The sequence below is a fragment of the Oncorhynchus keta genome, chromosome 4 (assembly GCF_023373465.1).
Source record: "Oncorhynchus keta strain PuntledgeMale-10-30-2019 chromosome 4, Oket_V2, whole genome shotgun sequence".
NCBI classification, from domain to species: Eukaryota; Metazoa; Chordata; class Actinopteri; order Salmoniformes; family Salmonidae; genus Oncorhynchus; species Oncorhynchus keta.
Window position 1 is genome coordinate 29217308 of NC_068424.1, and position 23526 is coordinate 29240833.

At 42.1% G+C, this 23526-nt stretch overlaps 2 protein-coding genes across 2 annotated transcripts in view; one reads left to right on the plus strand and one right to left on the minus strand.

The window, feature by feature from the left end:
• LOC118372813 (serine/threonine-protein kinase PRP4 homolog) overlaps window positions 1-23526 on the plus strand; it is a 349083-nt gene that overhangs the window by 203414 nt on the left and 122143 nt on the right. The window lies entirely within an intron of this gene.
• LOC118372805 (protein disulfide-isomerase TMX3) overlaps window positions 20171-23526 on the minus strand; it is a 64735-nt gene continuing 61379 nt past the window's right edge. Inside the window, exon 16 of the mRNA XM_035758809.2 lies at window positions 20171-22593. Within this exon, the coding sequence (XP_035614702.1) occupies window positions 22321-22593 (273 nt within the window). The 3' untranslated portion in view covers window positions 20171-22320. The remainder of the gene's footprint in view (window positions 22594-23526) is intronic.

Sequence of the window (23526 nt, forward strand, 5' to 3'; positions counted from 1 at the left end):
CAATAAAATCAGAAAATTAGAATTCAATCAAATCACTGACCATAACAAAATGCCATGCTGCCGAATATTTGATTTTGTTCATGTTGATTTATAACAGATATGAATTAAATTGGTCAACTGAGTCAGTTCTGTTGATTTACATTGTTCCCCTGTTACAGTGGGTAATTCAATTAACGAACCTGGATCAGTAAAGACAACGGTGGACAAATGACCTGATAGAGCTGTCATGTTCCCCAGTGACGGAGCGGTTACCAGAGAAAATAAGTCCAATTCCACAAAGAAAGACAAATGGCTGAAGCAGTGGTGCACGGCTGGAGAGATCTATCAATAACTGATTTAGTTGATTTTCTGTCTTAAATAAAAATTTAATTCAAACATTTTTATGACATACACAATATGTAGTTTGTACATGCTGAACAGAAGTACATTGAGTGGTAGAAGTAGTCTACTTAGGGTGTATGATGAATGTCTTAATGTAAATGCCACTAGAATCGATTGACTCCTGTCTTGTTTGTAGTGAACAGGTGTGCAGTCGTGTTCCATCCTTGTTGCAGCCAGAAAATGTAAATATCAAATTATATTGTATCTGGTTACAGCACTCTCATTTCTTCTACTGTAATCCATTTTTGTTCAACTCATCATTATTCTATGGTGCAGTTGCCCACAGTATAATTGTGTATAATATGTGTTAGGGATATGGGTTGCAAGCCTCTTAATGATAGCCCTAATTTTTTTGGGAGTTTATTTTCTGTTTCTACTATACAGTAGAAAGCTACTGGTCATTTAAATTCCCAATGAAATATACCCCACACTTCCAATCTTGCACCATAGTGCAGTATGCCTGTCTCGCCTCTCTCTGGCCCATGTTGGCTGTCTGTTCTGTATGATTGATAGAGCGACTATCAATCAGGAAGGACTCTGGGAGACGGGCATGGCGCGGACTTTCCATTCTTAACCCGGTGACAAATGTAACCTCTAAGTGTCTGTGACAGGCCCTGATCCTACAGGACCCTTTGTGTTAGATGTGGGAGCCAGATTTTTTTATTGACTCCAGGTGTACGGCCTGTCTCATCCTCTCTGCCGTCACAGCCCCCCCCCCCACCCCCACCCAGAGAGTCGCTCACACAACACCAAACCCACACATATAGCACACTCATACACGAAGGCCACAGAAACATCCCGCCCCCAGAGAAGACAGAGAGGAGGCCCAGTTTTGAGTACCTTCTTGTGAATGTCCTTGGGGGAACTCAAGGCTAGGTTCCCCTTGGGTGGTCACAAGGGATAGAAGGGAGGGGTTGGTGCCCTACTTTATGAGATTCCAGAGTAGTCTACAACTTTACTCATGTCCCCCTAGCTGAGCCTATGTAACTGCTTTGAAATTCAGTGTTTATTTGCACTGACTGAAGCATTGTACTGTTAGATTAGAGTTATTGGTGCAGCATACTGTAGCTCTCGAGAGACCATATGTTACAGTGTGGCAGTTTTGTGGCAGTTCTGTGAAGTATTGAGTGTGTGGTTGTAAATGTCTGACTGTCTGCCACAGTACAGATATAACCTGTCCCAAAGCCACTCAAAATGAATGGGCATCCAAGTATGTTAATTGGACATGGTGGCAGCACTACAACACCTAAAACTTTTGTGTGGGAGAGACCAACTGAACGACTCCCAGGGGGGTTCCATTATGGCTGAGTTCATGGAGTCTGTCACTGAGATTTGGTTTGAGCCATTGTGGGTACAATTATCAAGCTATCATTATTTTTTAAATAGGCCTTGAGACACACTTTAGTTTGATTTTAAAAGCCTAAATATATTTCTAATCATTCTCTGCTCAAGGACTCAGGGAACGAAACTAGAAATAACTTCATAAATAGCTCCCGGTCATTCTAAACAGGATAAATGTCTACAATTCTGATTATTTTATGATACCATTAGAGCTACCTCAACACGGTCTCTAGTCTATCTGGGGAGAAAGGTGGCCGAGTCACAAAAGCAATTAAAATGAGTGTTGAAAAGAAAATATTTCCAATTAGATGGTGGAGTTTGTACCACAGGCTAGTGCAAGGAATGACTGTACGGGTGAGCTGTATGGTGCTTTTATTATTCTCTGCAGAGGGTTGTATTGTTATTCCTCACAGCAGCAGTCACTAGCAGGGGCAGAGGGAGGTCACGATGACGACTCTACAGCACCTGGTGCTTTACTATTGTACTTCCACAGGGCAACATATCATCAACAGTCACACAGGGTTAATTGAGACTCATTCACAGTGTTCAAAGCTCCGGAGCACCGGAAAGATATTTCAAAGCAACTACTAAAGAGTAATTCTCTCCTTGCCTGTGGAAGATTAAAGAGGTGAAATACTCTTATACTTGTTCAGAAAGCCAGCTTTCCTCTCATGGTAGTCTCAGTTCTCAGAGACCCAGACACCATTTATTCCCAGTTCCCCGGGGTGGTGGGATACAGGGATTCAGAGACTACTTTCTAAAGCCCATGCTATTACACTCCAGTCTGATTCAACGTGTGTATGCGTGTGTGTGTGTGTGTAGGTGCACCTACACCATCATTAAACCCCAGTTGGCTGCTGCCCCTGTTGAGGGGGGTCTGGAATTAAGCTGCCAACCCAGCAGGAGATTCAATCCCTGAAAATCTATGTGGCGTGAGAAGGGGGACTGGGGCTCAGATTAAACCCACACAGGCCATGCTGGCTGTAATACACTGTTGACGCGAAGGAAAAAACACACTCACCCACGTGTTGATGAATCAGCCATCCCTGCTGCTCCTGAGCCGTGAAAGCTGATTTTCGAGCTCTTTAAATAATCAGGTTGGGATCTGGGAATAGCCAACTGGGACAGCTGTGCCAGTGTGCTGCGTGTCACTACCCCCCTCCCTCCCGGGCGGTGAGGCAGCAGGTAAGTCAACCTGACCACCTAAAGGGGACAGGTGCCCTCAGCGAATGATCACGAACAAGGACAAATCATTAGGGGACTGCTGGGTGGCTGCGTTAGCTGTAGTGCAGGTTACGAGCACAAACAGTCCACTGTTTACAGTGCGCCCGGGGTGACATAGATAAAATGAGCCATGCACTTATCTTCAGCAGAACTCTATATGAGACCTGCTTATTCAAAATAGCTTTTAACAAGGTGATTCCAAAGTAATAAATACATAATCATACACTATACTATGTATGAAATAGGGATAAGTCATACAAAGCTAAAATTAATTCCATTCTCAATTTGGCTTAACATCAGAAATAACTGTAAATATGTTAATGACAAAAAGCTGATATGTTCAAGCAAAGTGTCATGTTCATAGGAGCATTTAATGTATACTAAAAAATATATAAAAGCATCATGTAAAGTGTTGATCCATGTTCCATGAGCTGAAATAAAATATCCCAGAAATATCCCATATGCACAAAAAGCTTATTTCTCTCAAATTTTGTTTACATCCCTGTTAGTGAGCATTTCTCGTTTGCCAAGATTATCCATCCACCTAACACGTGCGGCATATCAAGAAGCTGATTAAACAGCATGAACATTACACAGGTGCACCTTGTGCTGGGGACAATAAAAGGCCATTCTAACACATGCCGTTTTGTGACACAACACAACACCAATGGGATCATCTGAGACCAGCCACCCGGACAGCTGAAACTGTGGGTTTGGACAACCAAAGTAATTTCTGCTCAAACTGTCAGAAACCGTCTCAGTGAAGCTCATCTAAATGCTCGTCGTCCTCACCAGGGTCTTGACCTGACTGCAGTTTGGTGCAGTAACTGATTTTAGTGGGCAAATACTCAGCTTCAATGGCCACTGGCCCACTGGAGAAGTGTGCTCTTCACGGATGAGTTTGGTTTTGACTGTACCGGGCAAATGGCAGACAGCGTGTATTGTGTCATGTGTTGCGAGCAGTTTGCTGATATCAACAATGTGAACAGAGTTCCCCATGGTGGCGATGGGGTTATGGTATGGGCAGGCATAAACTATGGACAACAAACACAATTGCATTTTAGCAATGGCAATTTGATGGAACAGAGATACCGTGTCCGAGGTCCTGAGGCCCATTGTCGTGCCATTCATCCATCGCCATCACCTCATGTGTCAGCTGGATAATACATAGCCCCATGTCGCAAGGATCTGTATACAATTCCTGGGAGCTAAAAATGTCCCAGTTCTTTCAAGGCTTGTATACTCACCAGACCAGTCACCCGCTGAGCATGTTTGTGATGCTCTGGATTGACGTTTTTTTGTTCAGTGTATAATCATAGGCTAACACTAATGGAAGGAGTAGACAGTACATCAGATGCATAACAATACCTCTAAAAACATTACTATTCATTAAAATCCATTTCACAAAACCTGCCATGAGGGTTCAATGCATTATCTCAGTGAAAATGTCACTGCATTTAATAAATCAATTACAATGAATGTAAACAAACACGGATGATAGGTGTCATTCACATTTGGAATGGATTCAGTTCCAGCCAAATGTGTACCCTAGTAGAGTGCTAAGTGATTTTTTAAGTGATTTGATTTGATGATTTATGTTTGAGTGCTTTGAAAGGGGTGAAACATTCATCTGCCTTAAAGTCTGTTTTCAAGTCCCATGACAGGTACATCCCAATGGGAGTGTGTGTGTGTGTGTGTGTGTGTGTGTGTGTGTGTGTGTGTGTGTGTGTGTGTGTGTGTGTGTGTGTGTGTGTGTGTGTGTGTGTGTGTGTGTGTGTGTGTGTGTGTGTGTGTGTGTGCGATTATTGTTACTGCATGAGCATCTGTGACATCTTTGATAAGACAGCCGACCGCCCCATATTCTCACACATTCACTCTGCCCTAGGAAAGTTTCCTAAAATGTCATCTACAAACTGACAAGACACTATTAAAGCCGTTTGAACTTTTGATAATTGGACAGAAAATAGCAGCCAGAAACCTACTCGAAAAGGGCTATGTGAAACTATCTTAGGTGTTCATCTCTTTTGAATGAGTGATAGAGAACGCAACACAATAACAGAGACAGGCAGCCGTTTGTACTGTATTGAGGGACTAGTATTTGGAAAGGCTGAAGTTGTCAAGTGTTTGTGTAATGAGTGAATATAATAGGAAACAGATAGACAGTCTGTAGTGGTAGTAGTCATCCATCAACCATAATGGAGGGAAAAGAAGGAAGTACAGGTACGGGTAACTGCCAAATTAAAGGAAACACGAACGGATTCAATGCACCTTGGCATAGATTCTACAAGAGTCTGGAACTCTATTGGAGAGATACGAAACCACTCTTCCACGAGAAATTCCATCATTTGGTGTATTGTTGATGATGGTGAAAAACGCTGTATCAGGCCCCGCTCCAGAAGCTCCCATAAGCGTTCAAGTTGGTTGAGATCTGGTGACTAAGATGGCCATGGCATACAGTTTACATCATTTTCATGCCATATCAAACCATTCAGTGACCACTTGTATCCTGTGAAATGGGACATTGTGATCTTATGGGGGGGCATAGCAATGGTTGCCAAAATAATGGCCTGTTCAGGAATTTTTTTAATGACCCTAAGCATGATGGGATATTAATTGCGTAATTAACTCAGGAACCACACCTGTGTGGAAGCACATTTCAATATTCACTGAACAAAAATATAAAACGCAACACACAACAATTTCAAAGATATTACAGAGTTACAGTTCTGAGTTACAGTTCAGAAAATCATTAAATTGAAATATATTTATTAGGCCCTAATCTGTGGATTTCACATGTGTGGGAATCTGTTGGTCATAGAAAAAAAAGATAGGGACGTGAATCAGAAAATCAGTCAGTATCTGGTGTGACCACCATTTGCATCATGCAGCGCAACACATCTCCTTCACATATAGTTGATCAGGCTATTGATTGTGGCCTGTAGAATGTTGTCCTACTCCTCTTCAATGGCTGTGCGTAGTTGTTGAATATTGGAGGGAACTGGAACACGCTGTCATACACATCGATCCAGAACTTCCCAAACATGCTCAATGGGTGACATGTCTGGTGATTAGGCCTCTAGAATGATATTGGAGGTGGCTTATGGTAGAGAAATGAACATTACATTCTCTAGCAACAGTTCTGGTGGACATTTCTGCAGTCAGCATGCCAATTACACGCTCCCTCAAAACTTGAGACATCTGTGGCATTGTGTTGTGTGACAAAAATGCACATTATAAAGTGGCCTTTTATTGTCCCCAGCACAAGTTGCACCTGTGTAATGATCATGCTGTTTAATCAGCTTCTTGATATGCCACACCTGTCAGGTGGATAGATTATCTTGACAAAGGAGAAATGCTCACTAACAGGGATGTAAACTAAATTTGAGCGAAATAGGCTTTTTGTGATTATGGAACGTTTCTGGGATCTTTTATTTCAGCTCAAGAAACATTGGACAGACACTTTACATGTTACGTTTATATTTTTGGTCAGTAGACATTGTATCCCTCATTTACTCAAGTGTTTCCATTATTTTGGCATTTACTTGTACATGTAATGACATCTGTCAGTACTCAGTGTACACGTGTGGGTTGGTTTCCATGGTGAACATTGATTAACCAACCCACCTTATCTCTTTCTTGTCCCTTTCTTTCTTTGAGTGATGAATGCTACGCTTCAAGTGCCTTGAAAAATAAACCAGTACGTATATGTCTCTATGTACTGAGTCTACCAGACTCAGAACAGCCTCAACTTGTAAGGGCGTGAACTCTACAAGGTGTCGAAAGGGGTCCACAGGAATGCTGGCCCATTTTGACACCAACGCTTCACACATTTGTGTCAAGTTTGCTGGATATCCTTTGGGTGATGGACCATTCTTGATACACACAGGAAACTGTTGAGCATAAACAAATTAAATCAAATCGTTATATGTGCCGAATACAACAGGTGTAGTAGACCTTACAGTGAAATGCTTACTTACAAGCCCTTAAGCAACAACCCAGTTTTAAGAAAAAATAAGTGTTAAGTAAAAAATAGATCAATAACAAATAACAGCAACAAATAATTAAAGAGCAGAAGTAAAATAACATTAGTGAGGCTATATACTGAGGCTATGTACAGAGGGTACCGGTACAGAGGCTATATACAGAGGGTACCGGTACAGAGTCAATGTGCGGGGGCACTGGTTAGTCGAGGTAATTGAGGTAATATGTACATGTAGGCAGAGTTAAAGTGACTATGCATAGATAATAAACAGAGAGTAGCAGATGCGTAAAGGAGGGGGCAATGCAAATAGTCTGGGTAGCCATTTGATTAGCAGTTCAGGAGTCTTATGGTTTGGGGGTAGAAGCTGTTAAGAATTAAGAAGTCTTTTGGACCTAGACTTGGCGCTCTGGTACCGCTTGCCATGCGGTAGTAGAGAGAACAGTCTATGACTAGGGTGGTGGACACTTTGACAATTTTTAGGGCCTTCCTCTGACACCACCTGGTATAGAGGTCCTGGATGGCAGGACACTTGGCCCCAGTGATGTACTGGGCCATACACACTACCCTCTGTAGTGCTTTGCGGTCTAAGGCCAAGCAGTTGCCATACCAGGCATTGATGCAACCAGTCAGGATGCTCTCGGTGGTGCAGCTGTATCATTTTTTGAGGATCTGAGGACCCATGCCAAATATTTTCAGTCTCCTGAGGGGGAATAGTCTTTGTCGTGCACTCTTCACAACTGTCTTGGTGTGTTTGGACCATGATAATGTGTTGGTGATGTGGACACCAAGGAATTTGAAGCTCTAAACCTGCTCCACTACAGCCCCGTCAATGAGAATGGGGGCGTGCTCGGTCATCCTTTTCATGTAATACACAATCATCTTCTTTGTCTTGATCACATTGAGGGAGAGGTTGTTGTCCTGACACCACACTGCCAGGTCTCTGACCTCCTCCCTATAGGCTGTCTCGTCATTGTCAGTGATCAGGACTACCACTGTTGTGTCATCGGCAAACTTAATGATGGTGTTGGAGTTGTGCCTTGCCATGCAGTCATGAGTGAACAGGGAGTACAGGAGGGGACAGAGCATGCACCCCTGAGGGACCCCCTTGTTGAGGATTAGTGTGGCAGATATGTTGTTACTTACCCTTACCACCTGGGGGCGGCCCGTTAGGAAGTCCAGGATCCAGTTGCAGTGGGAGGTGTTTAGTCCCAGGGTCCTTAGCTTAGTAATGAGCTTTGAAGGCACTATGGGTGTTAAACGCTGAGCTGTAGTCAATGAATAGCATTCTCACATAGGTGTTCCTTTTGTCCACGTGGGAAAGGGTGTGTGGAGTGCAATAGAGATTGCATCATCTGTGGATCTGTTGGGGCGGTATGCAAATTGGAGTGGGTCTTGGGTTTCTGGGATAATGGTAATGATGTGAGCCATGGTCAGCGCATGTCTTGGAGTACATGTCCTGGTAATCCATCTGGCCCTGCGGTCTTGTAAATGTTGACCTGTTTAAAGGTCTTACTCACATCGGCTACTGAGAGAATGATCACACAGTCGTCCGGAACAGCGGATGCTCTCATGCATGTTTCAGTGTTACTTGTCTCGAAGAGAGCATAAAAGTAATTTTGTTAGTCTGGTAGGCTCGTGACACCGGGCAACTCGCGGCTGTGCTTCCCTTTGTAGTCTGTAATGGTTTGCGAGTCCTGCCACATCCGACGAGCATTGGAGCCGGTGTCGTATGATTCAATCTTAGTCCTGAATTGACGCTTTCCCTGTTTGATGGTTTGTCGGACGGCATAGCGGGATTTCTTATAAGCTTCCGGGTTAGAGTCCCGCTCCTTGAAAGCAGCAGCTCTACCCTTTACCTCAGTGCGGATGTTGCCTGAAATCCATGGATTCTGGGGGGATGGTAGGGGACACCATGTGCGACTGACGTGTTTTCTGTTTGCTCCCGTGGTATTCTTAAAGTTTATGTGAATTCTGCAGCAGAACCGTATTTATTTTCAAATATTAATTTGGTGATCCCTTTCCGTAAAAAACAAGACTACTTTGCTTCCGAATGTCAGCATGTCGACCAAACATAAGGCCAAAAGCATGACTTTGAGAAAACCCGGCCTACAAGACCCGCTCTCATCACCGCCCTCTCCTGAGTCTGAGGGCCCGGGGACGCACACTTTACCCGGGGGCGCGGCTTGGCCTGGCGGCGCTGAAATGAACATTCTCGAGGCCATCAAACTACTACGCTCTGAGATAGTTGAAATGAAAACACAGGTGGTTGCTACGATTGAGGCCAGAATACAGGAGGTTTCTGATACTTTAAAAGCAGATTTAACCATCCTGCGGAACGAGACTGTGCCAGCAATCACAACAACAACTGCGTCACACACTACAACGATTGCAGCACTGGAGACCTCCGCTACTAATGTCTCCGATTTAACTACATCCCTGGAGGCTGAAGTTAAACGCCTAGCTGCGGATTTGAAAAATGTGAAGGAGAGCTGTGTGAGTCTAGAGGGGTTCTCTCGCCGCAATAATCTGAGACTATCGGTCCCAGAGTCCGCGGAAATGCATCGTGCCACGGACTTAGTTTCAGGGCTGCTGAAGGATGTTCTTGCCTTAGATGAAAAGCCCCTGATTGATCGAGCCCACCGGTTGCTGCGCCCAAAGCCCCGGGATGGGGAGAGGCCCCGTGACATAATTCTTCGAGTGCACTTTTTTCATGAGAAGATGGAGATCCTCCAACGAGCCCGCAATACCACTCTGAGCTTTCAAGGACAGAGCTTTTCCATCTACCAGGACTACTCCCCCACTGTTTCCAGGCAGCGCGCAGCTTTCGGACAGGCCAAACGAGTACTTCGGGGCCATCCAAGTGTGAAGTATGGACTGCGATTCCCGGCCCGTTTATGGATATCTCACGAGGGTAAAGACAACACATTTGAATCTCCGGATGAGGCTATGGCTCACATTCAACGTCACATCAAGAAGTCTTGAATATGCTCACAGTTCAGCAACTGTTGCTTGCGAACTGTGGATAGTAAGTAACCCACTTGTGGTACAATTATGCTTAGATATAACAGGCTAGTCTTGTATAGTTGGCAAAACTATTCAGGCATATTTGATGTGATCTAATGTTTTGATCATCTAGTGTGCGTGCCTTATCTCGCTCACCTATTTAGTTTGTTTACACATTGTCTCGTGACTCAAAATATTTTTGGTTATTTGTTTACTGCATCCGTTTGCATTGACCCAGTAAACAGTAAATGTCTCCCGAGGCTACACGGTTTTTGGGGCCTCACTTTAATTTTAAAAGTTTTGAGTGTCATTTATGCCCAGCAAACGTTCAACGTTGCGCACACATAGTTTTTTGGTATTGGTTGTAAGCTGTCTCAGCTTCAACTAGACTACTATTATAATTACTATTATTTTTGATTGTCTTACTACGATTTCCTTACTTCAAATTAGATTTTTGGCTGAGAGCCTTTATACATTTTATTTATTTTCTCTCTCAATGCCTGTTATAAGACTGGGAATACAATTATATACATCTACAAGTGGTGCTTTTGTCATTCCGTTTGCAGCTGTAATCGCAGCAAAAGGTGGCGCTACAAAGTATTAAATGAAGGGGGCTGAATAATTTTGCACACCCAATTTTTCAGTTTTTGTTAAAAAAGTTTGAAATATCCAATAAATGTCGTTCCACTTCATGATTGTGTCCCACTTGTTGTTGATTCTTCACAAAAAAATACAGTTTTATATCTTTATGTTTGAAGCCTGAAATGTGGCAAAAGGTCGCAAAGTTCAAGGGGGCCGAATACTTTCGCAAGGCACTGTATTGCATTTCTACAAGAGGGACTGGGTTGGTCAAGTGTTCCACTCGAACTTTCATAGTAAATCAAGAGGTGCTGCTATTCTGATTGATAAAGCTACTCCCTTTGTAGCTTCTGAGGTTATTGCTGATCCTAAGGGACGATACGTCATAGTAACCGGTGAACTGTTTTCTACCCCTCTTGTTTTGGCTAGTGTTTATGCTCCCAATTGGGATGACACAAGTTTCATTTCTTCCTTTCTGTCTGCTATTCCTAATTTGGATTCTCTTTTGTTGATTTTAGGGGGGATTTCAACTGTAAAATGTCCCCAGTTCTTGACAAGTCCTCACAAACAAATACAGGCCCATCTAAATGTGCCCTACTTATTCCATCCTTTCTTCAGAAATATGCTATGTTTGAGGCCTGGCGTTTCCTACATCCTACAGATGGACAGTAATTCCTTTTATTTTCATGTTCATCAAACATACTCCCGGATTGATTACTTCTTTTTGGACAAAAAACTTCTGCCTAACCTTCGGCAGTGTACTTACGAGAGTATTGTTATCTCTGACCATTCACCATTAGTGCTTGAACTAGAGTTTCCCCAGCGACCTCCTATGTGTTATCAATGGCGTCTCAACCCCATTTTACTCTCAGATAAGGAGTTTGTCAATTTCATTTCTTCTGAAATCACCTTATTCCTATAAACTAATTCAACACCAGGTATGTCCTGCTCTACCATATGGAAGTCTCTCAAAGCATACCTACGTGGCCAAATTATTTCTTATACAGCCAACCAAAACAGAGTTCGCTCCCAGTGACTTCGGGACCTGAGCGAGTCCATAGCCACACTGGATGAGAAGTATGCTACGGATCCTTCCTCTGATCTGCATAAAGAGCGCCAACTACTCCAATCTGAATTTGATGAGCTTTCTACCAGTCAAGCTGAACAGTTACTCTTGCGAGCTTGATACAAAGTCTATGAACAAGGCGACAAGGCCAGTAAACTCCTTGCGCATCAGATCCGTAAATCTGAGGCCTCACGTTTAATCCCACAAATAAGGACTCCGTCTGGTGCCACCACAGTTATACATAAAGAGATCAATGATCAATTTAAACAATTTTACTCTGCGCTATACACCTCTGAATCCCCTCAAGACCCCTTGCTGATTGACTCCTTCTTTAATGGCTTGAATATGCCTTCAATTGATACAGACTCCCATGACTGTCTAGAAGCAGAATTTACGCTTGAGGAGATTGCAACAGCAGTGTCCGCAATGAAAAGTGGTAAATCACCAGGTCCGGATGGTTTTCCAACCGAATTTTACAGGACGTTTTCTGGTCTGCTTTGCCCATTCTTGTCTCAACTATTTGCAGAGTGCCTCAATACTTCAAAGCTACCGCCTAGTCTTTATCAGGCTTCAATTTCATTACTACTAAAGAAAAACAAAGACTCCCTGGAATGTGGATCCTATCGCCCAATCTCGCTTTTAAACTGTGATTACAAAATCCTAGCTAAGCTTTTAGCCTTCCGTATGGAAGGCTTGCTGCACCAAGTAATACACTCTGACCAGACTGAAATAGGCATTTATTTTTCAATATTAGGCGCATTATGAATACACTGTACTCCTCAGCTTCGGAGGACCCGGAGGTGGTGGTCTCACTTGATGCCGAAAAAGCGTTTGACCGCGTTGAGTGGGATTACCTAACAGCTGCCCTTTATAGATTTGGCTTTGGCCCCAAATTCATTGCGTGGATAAAGATTATTTATTTTTCCCCCATGGCTTCGGTACGGACTAATAACTTGTCCTCTGATTATATTCCCTTGCACCGCGGATCCAGACAGGGTTGCCCACTCTCCCCCTTGTTGTTTGCTTTGGCAAATCGAGCCTTTGCAATCTATAGTACAGGGACAGAGCAAACACCTCACCATTGTTCCCGTAAACAGTCAAGGGATAAGGGTGGAGAAATGCAACCACTCACAGAGAGTCATGGCCACAGACCGACCATCCACAGACTCCCATTGCACTACGCTCTAATGATGCCATTCAAGGCATAATTAGGGCGGGCTGGGAGCAGAAAGTCTCGCTATATGCTGACGACCTCCTTTTGTTTATCTCCAACCCCGATACCTCATTGCCACATGCCCTATCTGTTCTTAAAAAGTTTGGATCAATCTCAGGGTACAAGCTGAATCTAGGCAAGAGTGAGCTTTTTCTGGTAAACAAGGCTGCTTTAAAGTGCTCTTTTACAAGTTCTCAGTTTAGGATTTTCCGGGATCAATTCACTTACTTGGGCGTAAAAGTGACAAGGAAATATTCAAATTTGTTTCAGGAAAACTTTGTTGCTCTAGCAGACAGATTGAAACAATCTTTTACTTTTTGGAATTCGCTACCCCTTTCTCTTATCGGAAGGATTAATGTCATTAAAATGATTTTTTATATTTATTTCAATGTTTACCCATTTTTATTCCAAAATCTTTTTTTATTTCACTGGATCAAACATTCATGCATTTTATTTGGGATGGCAAGGTACCACGGATTGGTAGAAAACATTTACAGAAGCCTAGGTCATTGGGGGGTTTAGCTCTACCAAATTTTCAGACATACTACTGGGCTGCAAATTTCAGAGCCGCTCTGTACTGGCTGCAGACTGATCCTACTGGCCCTAGACCACTCTGGGTCCAGATGGAGTCTGAATCGTGTAAACCTGCAGCACTTTCCTCTGTGCTGTGCTCGTCTCTCCCAGTGTCCCTAGGCAAAAGGTGTGTCAACCCAATTGTAAAGCAGTCTCTTAAAATTTGGAATCAGTTCCGTTTAGCCTTTAGCCTCCGAGGCTTTTCTCTATCAGGCCCAATCAATCAGAACATTGTATTTCCTCCATCTTTGAATGATGGGGCTTTTGGCATTTGGCACTCACTAGGCCGCTCCTCGCTAGCCCAATTATTCTTTGATGATACATTTTCCTCTTTCTCTCAGCTGCAGGAAAAGTTCAATCTCCCCCAATCCCACTTTTTCCGCTATCTCCAGACTAGAAACTTTGTCAGGGCTAACACACCTGGATTTCCCAATAGGCCTGCGAATACAGCTATAGAGAGCATCTTGGAGCTGAACAAGCTTCCTAGGGGCGCAATTTTAGATGTATATGCAATCATTCATGACTTACAGAACCCTTCTTTGGTGCCTTTAAAGACTTGATGGGAAAAGGATTTGGCGGAGGAACTTGGGGAAGACGCCTGGGAATCTGTGCTGCACAGGGTTCACCGTATCCACTGGTCGGGGGCCAAACTTGGAAGAATATTCTCTGATTTTGATCCTACCTGTGTCAGATGTAAAGTGGAACCAGCCACACTGTTGCATATGTTTTGGGGCTGTCATAAACTGTCAGGTTTCTGGGAATTAATATTTAAATGTTTCTCTGATATATATGGCACTGTTATAGATCCGTCTCCCCTTACAGCCCTTTTTGGAGTACTGCATATGGGTACCCCCTATCAAGAATCCAGTCGGACACTGTTGCTTATACAACTATTTTAGCTAGACGGCTAATACTACAGAACTGGAAGATGGCAGCTCCCCCATCTTATAAATATTGGGTGAGGGATGTGTTGTGCTCTCTGAAAGTAGAAAAAAATTCAATTCAATTCACGTGGGAACCCCAAACTGTTTGATGAGGCTTCGGCTCCATTCCGGTCTTACTTTAAACAGTCCATCCTCTAATGGCATTCCAATTAATACTAAAATAAGTCTGTGACTTAAGGGTTGGAGGAGCCTCTCTCTGTGTTTTTGCTGGGGGGGGGGCATTAAGGTCCATGTGCTTATTGATTGCGATCGGCAGATGCCTTGTTCATCTTGCTCGGGCAGAGACTGAAGTGTGAGCTTGTTTTTCCCAGTTATTTTTACATTTTGTTCACGCCTACATGACTAATCATTTTTTTATTTTTTTGTTTTAAAGCATTGTAAACTTTTTTTCTGTCCAGTGGATGGTCGGTCTGTGGCCATGACTCTCTGTGAGTGGTTGCATTTCTCCACCCTTATCCCTTGACTGTTTACGGGAACAATGGTGAGGTGTTTGCTCTGTCCCTGTACTATAGATTGCCCTTTAACCTCTGTAGCCTTCTGCCTAGTATGTTTAACTTGTCTAAAGTATGGTATCTTTAAAGCTATTTTTTTTTTTATTTGTATTTTTTTTTCTAGTTGAGTATATTATTTATATTGCTTTGTCTTGTCTGTGTGTGTGTAAAACTTAATAAACAGAGTTTAAAAAAAATAAAGAAAAAAAAAGAAATCCATGGATTCTGGTTGGAGTATGTACATATGTACAGTCACTGTGGGGACGATGTCATTGATGCACTTACTATCTGAAGAATTCATATTCCAATTTGTGCTAGCAAAACAGTCCTGTAGCTTAGCCGCTGACCACCTTTTATTTACAGAGTCACTGGTGCTTCCTGCTTTCATGTTTTGCTTGTAAGTAGGAATCAGGAGGAATTATGGTCAGATTTGCCAGATGGAGGGTGAGGGAACGCTTTGTATGTGTCTCTGTGTGTGGAGTAAAGGTGGTCTAGTTTGTTTCCCTCTGGTTGCACATTTAACATGCTGCTAGAAATTAAGTAAAATGGATGAAGTTTTCCTGCAATTAAAGTCCCTGGGTACTAGGAGCGCTGCCTCTGGATGAGCGTCTTCCTATTTGCTTATGGCGGTATACAGCTTATTGAGTGCAGTCTTAGTGCCAGCATTGGTTTTTGGTGGTAAATAGATAGCTACGAAGAATATAGATGAAAACTCTCTTGGTAAATAGTGTGGTCTATAACTTATCATGAGATTCTCTAACTCATGCGAGCAAAACCTTGAGACTTACTTAGATTTCATGCACCAGCTGTTGTTTACAATTACACATAGACCGCCACCCCTTGTCTTACCAGAGGCTGCTGTTCTATCCTGTCGACAGAGTGGCAAGAAAAAGTATTTGAATACTTTGGAAATACCTGGAGTTCCTCATAAATTGGTCCTAAACTTTGATCTGTACTTCATCTAGGTCACAACAACTAACAAATACAGTTAATACATACAAACAAGTTTTCATGTCTTTATTGAACACACCGTGTAAACATTCACAGTGCAGGGTGGGAAAGGATCAATGGTAAAGACAGATTACCCACTCGCCGTCGGATCCTTACAAGGCACGCAGACCTACGTCCCCAATATCTCCTTCTCTTTCTCCTGCGAATGACGGGGACGAGGGCCTTGTCGAGTGTCTGGAGTAAATCCTTGGCGTCCGACTCGTACCCAGAAAAAGTTATCTTCTTCCTGTACGGGGTGAGTAATCGCTGTCCTGATATCTAGAAGCTCTTTTCGGTCATAACCAACGGTGGCAGAAACATTATGTACAAAATAAGTTACAAATAACACACACAATAGCACACAATAGCACACTTGGTCAGGGGACTGTAAAACGGCAGCCATCTCCTCCGGTGCCATTATGTTCACAGACCCAGCAAAGTTGCAGTTCTTGACACAAACCGGGGCGCCTGGAACCTACTACCATACCCCGTTCAAAGGCACTTAGATCTTTTGTCTTGCCCATTTACCCTCTGAATGGCACACACACACCATCCATGTCTCAATTGTCTCAAGGCTTAACAATCCTTCTTTAACCTGCCTCCTCACCTTCATCTACACTGATTGAAGTGGATTTAATGCTGATTGAAGTGGATTTTCTTAATGTTTTGTATACACAGTGTATATCAACCATTGTTATTAACTGGCAAATATTATGTCAATATATTTGTCACTTTAAACATCATGCTGACCTCAAACTGTTAAATGGGTCTGTGAATGAGACTAAAAGTAATTGCTACAGAATGTATTCTACCATTAGGCCAGACCAAATGTATTCACTGTTTAACAGACTTCCCCCCCAGAAAAGTAAGGTGAGCGAGCAATAAAATAAAAATAATAAGGTGGATAAGGAATAACAACTTTACCACCTTGTTCTAGGCTATATGGACATGAACAATAGGCAAAATATTCAATTTCAGAATGATTTTCAGATTATTATTATTAATACACAAATTAACATTAATGAACATTATTCACACAGGATGGATGTATAATAGAATGCAATATTCTATCATGTAAAAACAAAAGTAATGTATTATCAGTTCATTAATCTACTAAATTGTATAGTCTAACAAATTCAAGAATGATGAACAATAAATCATTGTAATCAAATTAAAATTATGCATGAGTTTATTACCTGAATGCATCTAGACTAGGCCTTAACAAAATATTCATACAAATACGATTAGGCCTCTCATACACTAGTAGGCCTTGTAGAAAGAGGGTCAATCAAGTTAGGTCAGCCGAATTAATGTAGCAGTGGGAAAAAAATACATAACTCCAGCCATAGAGTATAACCTTTCATCACAAAAAAAACATGTTTATAACATGCACAATTAGAAGCATCAATCTATAGAGAGCAAGCTGACTCAATTCGATCCCAGTCACTTTGCTGGACAAGCTAGCTGTCAAATGTAAGTTATGAATCGCAAATCACCATACAGCTGACACACTTCGATTTCATCAATCATTTTGACTTCAATTTGGTTGTCCAAAATACTATCAGTTTACACTGCGTCTTTGCTGATGAATGCCCTAATCTCTGGCCAGTCCAGATGTTTGTTTCGTCTATGAATCGCTTCAAATATATCAGAAAATGATGCAATAACATTTTACCGATTGTTTGTTTATAATGAGGGACGTCCCACGTTTAACCTGTTTTACGGCGAAAACATAGCACGTATTTATGTCAAACCACCACCAAAGACACAGCTCATTTGAATAGCCATTTTGAACAAAATATGCAATCAACCAACGCCGGATTAAAAGAAAAATAATTCTCTAACCTTTTGAAAATCTTCATCAGATGACAGTAATAGGACATGTTACACAGTACATTTATGTTTTTTTCAATAATATGCCATTTATATCCATAAATCTCTGTTTACATTGACGCCATGTTCAAAAAATGCTACTCAAATGTCCGGAGAAATGATGATAGCTCTGCCAGATAAAGTCAGATAACAAGCAATACACATCATAAACTTTGACTAAATATACATGTTCTACATATAGATAGAAAGATACACTTCTTCTTAATGCAACCGCTGTGTTACATTTATTTTTAACGTTACACAATTCGTTCACTAGGCTATAATATGAGACGGCGCTCAGACAATAGCATTATGTCTCCTCTATGTTGGAGTCCACAGAAACACAAAAATGACCACATAGATATTCCCTTACCTTTGATGTTCTTCGATCAGAAGCCGTGCAAGGAGTCATACTTACCAAAAACTGCGTTTGGTTTTCAAGTCTGTGTCTTTGGGCTATCAAACGCGACAAATTCCGTCTGAAATGCAGCCAAAATTCTAGTGGATGCGCATCAAAACTTCAAAATTACATATTATATGTCGACTAAACTGGTCAAACTAAGTGCAGAATCAAGCTTTAGCATGTACTAAACGTGCAAAACAATTCTTAGCTCGAACAGACAAACCGACATCATTTGGTCAACCCTGAAAGAAAGAGAGCTCCGGACCCGACGCGCGCATGCATGAAAGTACATGTATTTTCGCGTGACCCGAAGGTTTCAGCCCGCCAAAAGGTGAGAGAGCGCGCGATTCTCACAATGAAACGCCCCATTGAAAGGCGACATCGCGCTGAAGAGATAGAAACTGTTCCCAGATCCGTAGCTGGTTGGGTAGGGTGGGGGCGATGACGTCAAAGTTGACCCAACTTTTCTGATGACAAGAGAGAGTTTGGGAGAATGGCTGCCCTGAGAGTTCTGCTTTACATACAGACATAATTTGAACGGTTTTAGAAGCTTTATAGTGTTTTCTATTCAATAATAATTATTATATGCATATATTAGCAATTTTGGACTGATTTTTTTTCTGTTTACTATGGGCACGCAATTCCTCCAAAGGGGGCAGTATTCTGCCTAGCTCTAACTGGATAATTATACCCACGTGGATGATTGAAAGAGGAACTTTGTTGCCGGTTGTGTGGTAATACAATGAAAGTTTAGATGGATCACCATATAAATTCAAAGATGAAAAAGCCTGGGAGGAGAGATGACTAGAAACATTCGGTTGGCTGTTTTATGTGTGGATTAATTGTCGGAGTAGAGGTCCTTGTGCATTTCATGTAACATAACAACTCAATGTTTATATCCCAGGACAAATTAATGTTAGCTAGCAAGTGCTAGGGGGGGAGGGGGGCTAAATTAATTTATGCACGATTGCGAAAGCGCGCAGCCGGTTTGTGGCCTGTGTGAGGCTGTTTGGTCTCTTGGGCGTCAACTTGGGAAAGCCTCAAGGGAGAGCAGACAGTGCATTATGAACAAAGAGCCGCATGTATTGGCCAAAAAAATAACACCTCCAATGTTTTTTTTCCGGGGTGTGGAGAAAAGTGAGGCGGGGCATCCGTTAAACAGTAATTCAACTTTGTCCGGCCTCATTTGTTTGCTATTTAAACATGCAGCATAGGTAAGAAAATGAAGCCGAAACGTAATCACCCTTGTCCAGTGATTTAGATTGTTGGTTTTGTGAAAGTCTTTGCAGGGGTAGTTAGAGACAGCGAGCTCGCCTCCTTCATTTAACACACAATGAAACTCGTTCTCGCTATAGGGCGAGGTAATTGAGCGATGAATTACTTTTTTCATGAGCAACACACAATGGCACTGATTCTAGTGTAGTTATTATCTCCCATTCTGGTCGTAATTCATCCATCTAATGACAACCCAAAGGAAAATGTTGTCTTCTCCTTTAAATCAGACCTGGAAAAACAAACCGCACTCATCTAAGGGGAAAATGCAATGTATTGAGTTTCATATTTCCAACTCCTTTTGCATGGGGGCTTTCCATGTTTTCCTGTTGAAAGTATGAGTTTGAAGGCCTATGAGGTGCCTTTTCATTTTCTGGATGCAAGTCTTGAGAGTTTGACTTTTGTACATTGTTGTTCCCTCGGGAAAGGAAATAAATTAGTTTTGCATTGAAAGTAATGCAATTAGCCTCTGTGCCAGACGTAGATCTCCCAAAGTTGATTATATCAGCAATAATTGAGTAGATGTGTCTACCTAGAATTACATTATAATAGCAAAGAGCAGGGAAAATAAGTGTGGAAGGAGGATATAAAAAATATATAGAGAGATTGAATGAGAGGGAGATGGAGGGAGAGTATCACATGTGTAGGAGGGCAGGCTCATTGTAATAGCTGGAATGGAATAAATGGAAAGTTATCAAACATTTGTAAACCCCGTTTGACTGTTCCATTTATTCCATTCCAGCCATTACAATGAGCCCGTCCTCCTATGGCTCCCCCACCAGCCTCCTCTGAAGTATACATAACAGTGTTTCAGTGAAGAACAAACAGGCGTCAAGTCAACAAGAAAAAGAGGACAATCTTTATTTCAAACCAGTAATAAATTGTGACAATCTCAATTCAAACCCAATGAGCAAAGTTTGGCAGAGAATGGTAGGCAACTACAATGACCAGAATGCAAGGCAAGGGCATGTTGGTTTCCATAGTGCAGTTTCACAGTTGTCTTCTGAAAACCAAGATTAGTACTTGGGTTCGGGTGCCTAATTTTGTCAACTAAACGCTAGACACAAGCACAATAGATGTTTTAGCTGACGTCACGAAAACTATGCGCGCGCTTCAATGGGGCAGTGTGTTGTGTGTTGTGATTCTGGATGGCCAGATAGCTAGCAACAATGACAAGAAGCTACTACCATGTGGGGAATCGTAGGTAGCTAGTTTTATCTTGTTCTTGATACCATGTCTTTTGAGGTGCTTAGACTGAAGTCATGTCTATGCTAATATGGCTCAAATTTGCTAGCCAACTAACAACTGTAACGATCTATTTGAGATAAGTGCTCATTGTGCAAATGTATTGTTTTCGATAAACATTGGAGTGTAAATATATAACATTTTGTCATCAATCTAACACAATTTGTTTTGCCCTAGAGTCGCACACGTGTCGGTTTTGTTTCTAAACTATCAACACGTCTATGAAATCCGCTAAAGAAAAAAGTTTAACAGAAACGTAACAATTGTTATGTAATATAATAGTTTCACTGGGTAACTTAACGAGAGGGCTGGAGATCATGTTTTTCGTAATACTTATATGACCTTGATCTAACATTTCATTAAACATCAGTATGCCATGTATCCATAAGATAAACCGTTGTAGTAGTTGATCTGGCATTGCTCATCAACCGTGAGTCATATCATATACATTGTTTGTCATGCAATTCTTATGTAGGACTAAGAATATAAACGACAGTGTACCCCTTTAAACGCCACATGACCCTTTTATTGCAATGTACTGTCATTAAGTACTGTAAAAACTCCCAACAGGATTTTGTCAGTGCATTGAGTAAACTCACACTGAATTGTATTGTAATCTCAGTGCATTTCTATGCAATCTGATACCATTTCCTTCCCAGAAACGTAGCCTACCAGAACTAGTGATGGACAACAGGTGGTGAAGATCTTTCAGAGGAGAGCAAAGAGCCACCATTTTGAATCTGATCAGCCATTGTCTTCAAGTGTATAACCATTCCATGTTTGCATCTGAAATGGCACCCTATTCCCTATATAGTGCACTACTTTTGGCCAAGCTGGTCAAAAGTAGTGCACTATATAGGGAATAGGGTGCCATTTCAGATGCACAAACCCATATTGATGTCATTAAGCCTGTCTCCCATTACATGAACCACTGGCCATCTAAAATAGAGAAAAAAACTACTTACTGTACAGTGTGTCTATTTAAAACTACAGCAGGGTAAATAAGCCAGACATCCCTTCAACCTTACATTATCCAGATTGTGGGCTCTATGTGATTGTTTGCATCATTTCCACTGTTGTACACTGTTCTATGAATAAGTGTCTGGAGTTACAAACATGAGATTCCATTTGAAAAGCATGAGTATTCATTTTATGGCAAATTTTCCTTCATGGGCACTTCCTCTGCAGTCTACTATGGGTGAATTGCAACATTCAGCGGGGGGGGGGGGTAGTAATCAAAAGCTTTGATTTGGGAATTCTAAATTCCAACAGAACAAAGTGTATAAATCAATATCAAATATTTCAGTGCCATTGGACACAGGAAGAATGGGTCACCTTTTTTTTTTTTTTTTTTTTTTACACAAATGCTACCTGATTCAAAGTATGGAATGACCCTGTGTAGTGGTTGTTTAAGAAATGATAATAATACATTTAGCTAAAATGTGGCTTATTTCCTTCCTTTCTTCTCTGCAACACTTATCAATGACTAATCTTTGTAATTCCATTTCCAAAAGGCTAATTTAACAAAGGACATGATTTTTTTAGTGCGTTGCCCAGCGGCTGACCTAACTGACTAATAAGATTCAATAGCAATAAAAAAAACAGTCTGCGAAAAGAAAACAGTAGGGCAGGGGGGAAGGATGATAAAGATGAAAAATATATAAAACAACACATTGTTGATATGTGTCTGAGTTCCATGTATGTCACTAGGCCTGTTTCTCCGCCTCCACTACCCTTGACATTAATCTGCTTTCTTGTCGTCCGGGTTCTTTTCCTGCTCCTCCTCTTCCTCATTCTCTCCGTCCTCCTCGGGGCCCTCCAGCTCCCCGGGGGCCTGCCGAGGCTCGTCCTCCTCGTCGTCCTCCTCCTCCTCGTCATCCCTCTTCATGAGCTCCATGTCCTCCTGGCCATCGTCCGACTCGGCTGTGCAGATGCCATAGCACATCAGGCTGATCACGCCCAGTGGCAGACCAAACAGGAAACAGCCCAGCACTGGTGAGCTGCGAAACACAGACTGAGAGGAGGGAGGGGTGATCGGGGGAAAAGAAGAAGAGATTGAGAGATTGGCAGAGATGGAGAGATTGATAGAGAGAGAAAGAGAGAGGAGGTTTGGCAGTGGTGGACAGAAGGTAAAGAGTAAAATATATTTATGCTGTTGGATTCTGGGTTAAACTTGGAACATGACACATGACACATCAGAAGTAAGACTATGGTATCTGAGGGGTTATAGACTGTTTTTTTCATCATTGTTATCTGTAGGAGCCAGATGGCTTTGGAATGTGCTGGGTAACCGGGAGGCAGTCACATGATTGCTATGGGTGGAGATCTTTGGGTTAGACATCAAGGGGTTTGAAGTCAGGTCAGATCACCTTAAGGGAGAAGGGACGGTTTATTACCCCATGACTTCGTCTTCCTGTCGAACCATAAAAGATGTAAGGATTGGAGAGAAGGAGGAGTGCCTAAATTGGAGTATATATACTTGTGGTGGAAACATGTTTTGTCTAATGCAGCTGTATTGATCCTCTGGGAAGAATTAAACTTGGTTAAGCTTTCATAGCATCCGTTGAGTTTTTTACTCTGATAATTAGATCCTAACAATGCCCTCGATAAGCCCAAAACATAAACACATATTCAATGCCAAACATATCATTACCTAACATGCACTTTTTATGCTTGCCTGGCTCAGTTTTCCCTTCTAAACCAAGCTAAACGGCCCTCACAGTCACACACACAACCCCAGGAACCTCAAATATGACTCTGTATAATTTGCCCTCTTTGCTCAGCATTCCCTTATAAACCAACCTAAATTAGCCTCACCTATGGGCACAGATGAGCTCAAGGCACTACTCCAGTGACGCACAATGTCTTCCTCTAAAATATGGATGAGTGGCAGTGAATCATTGGGCCTTAATAGAGCGGGTAGCAGGGGAGACAATGTGCCGAGAGG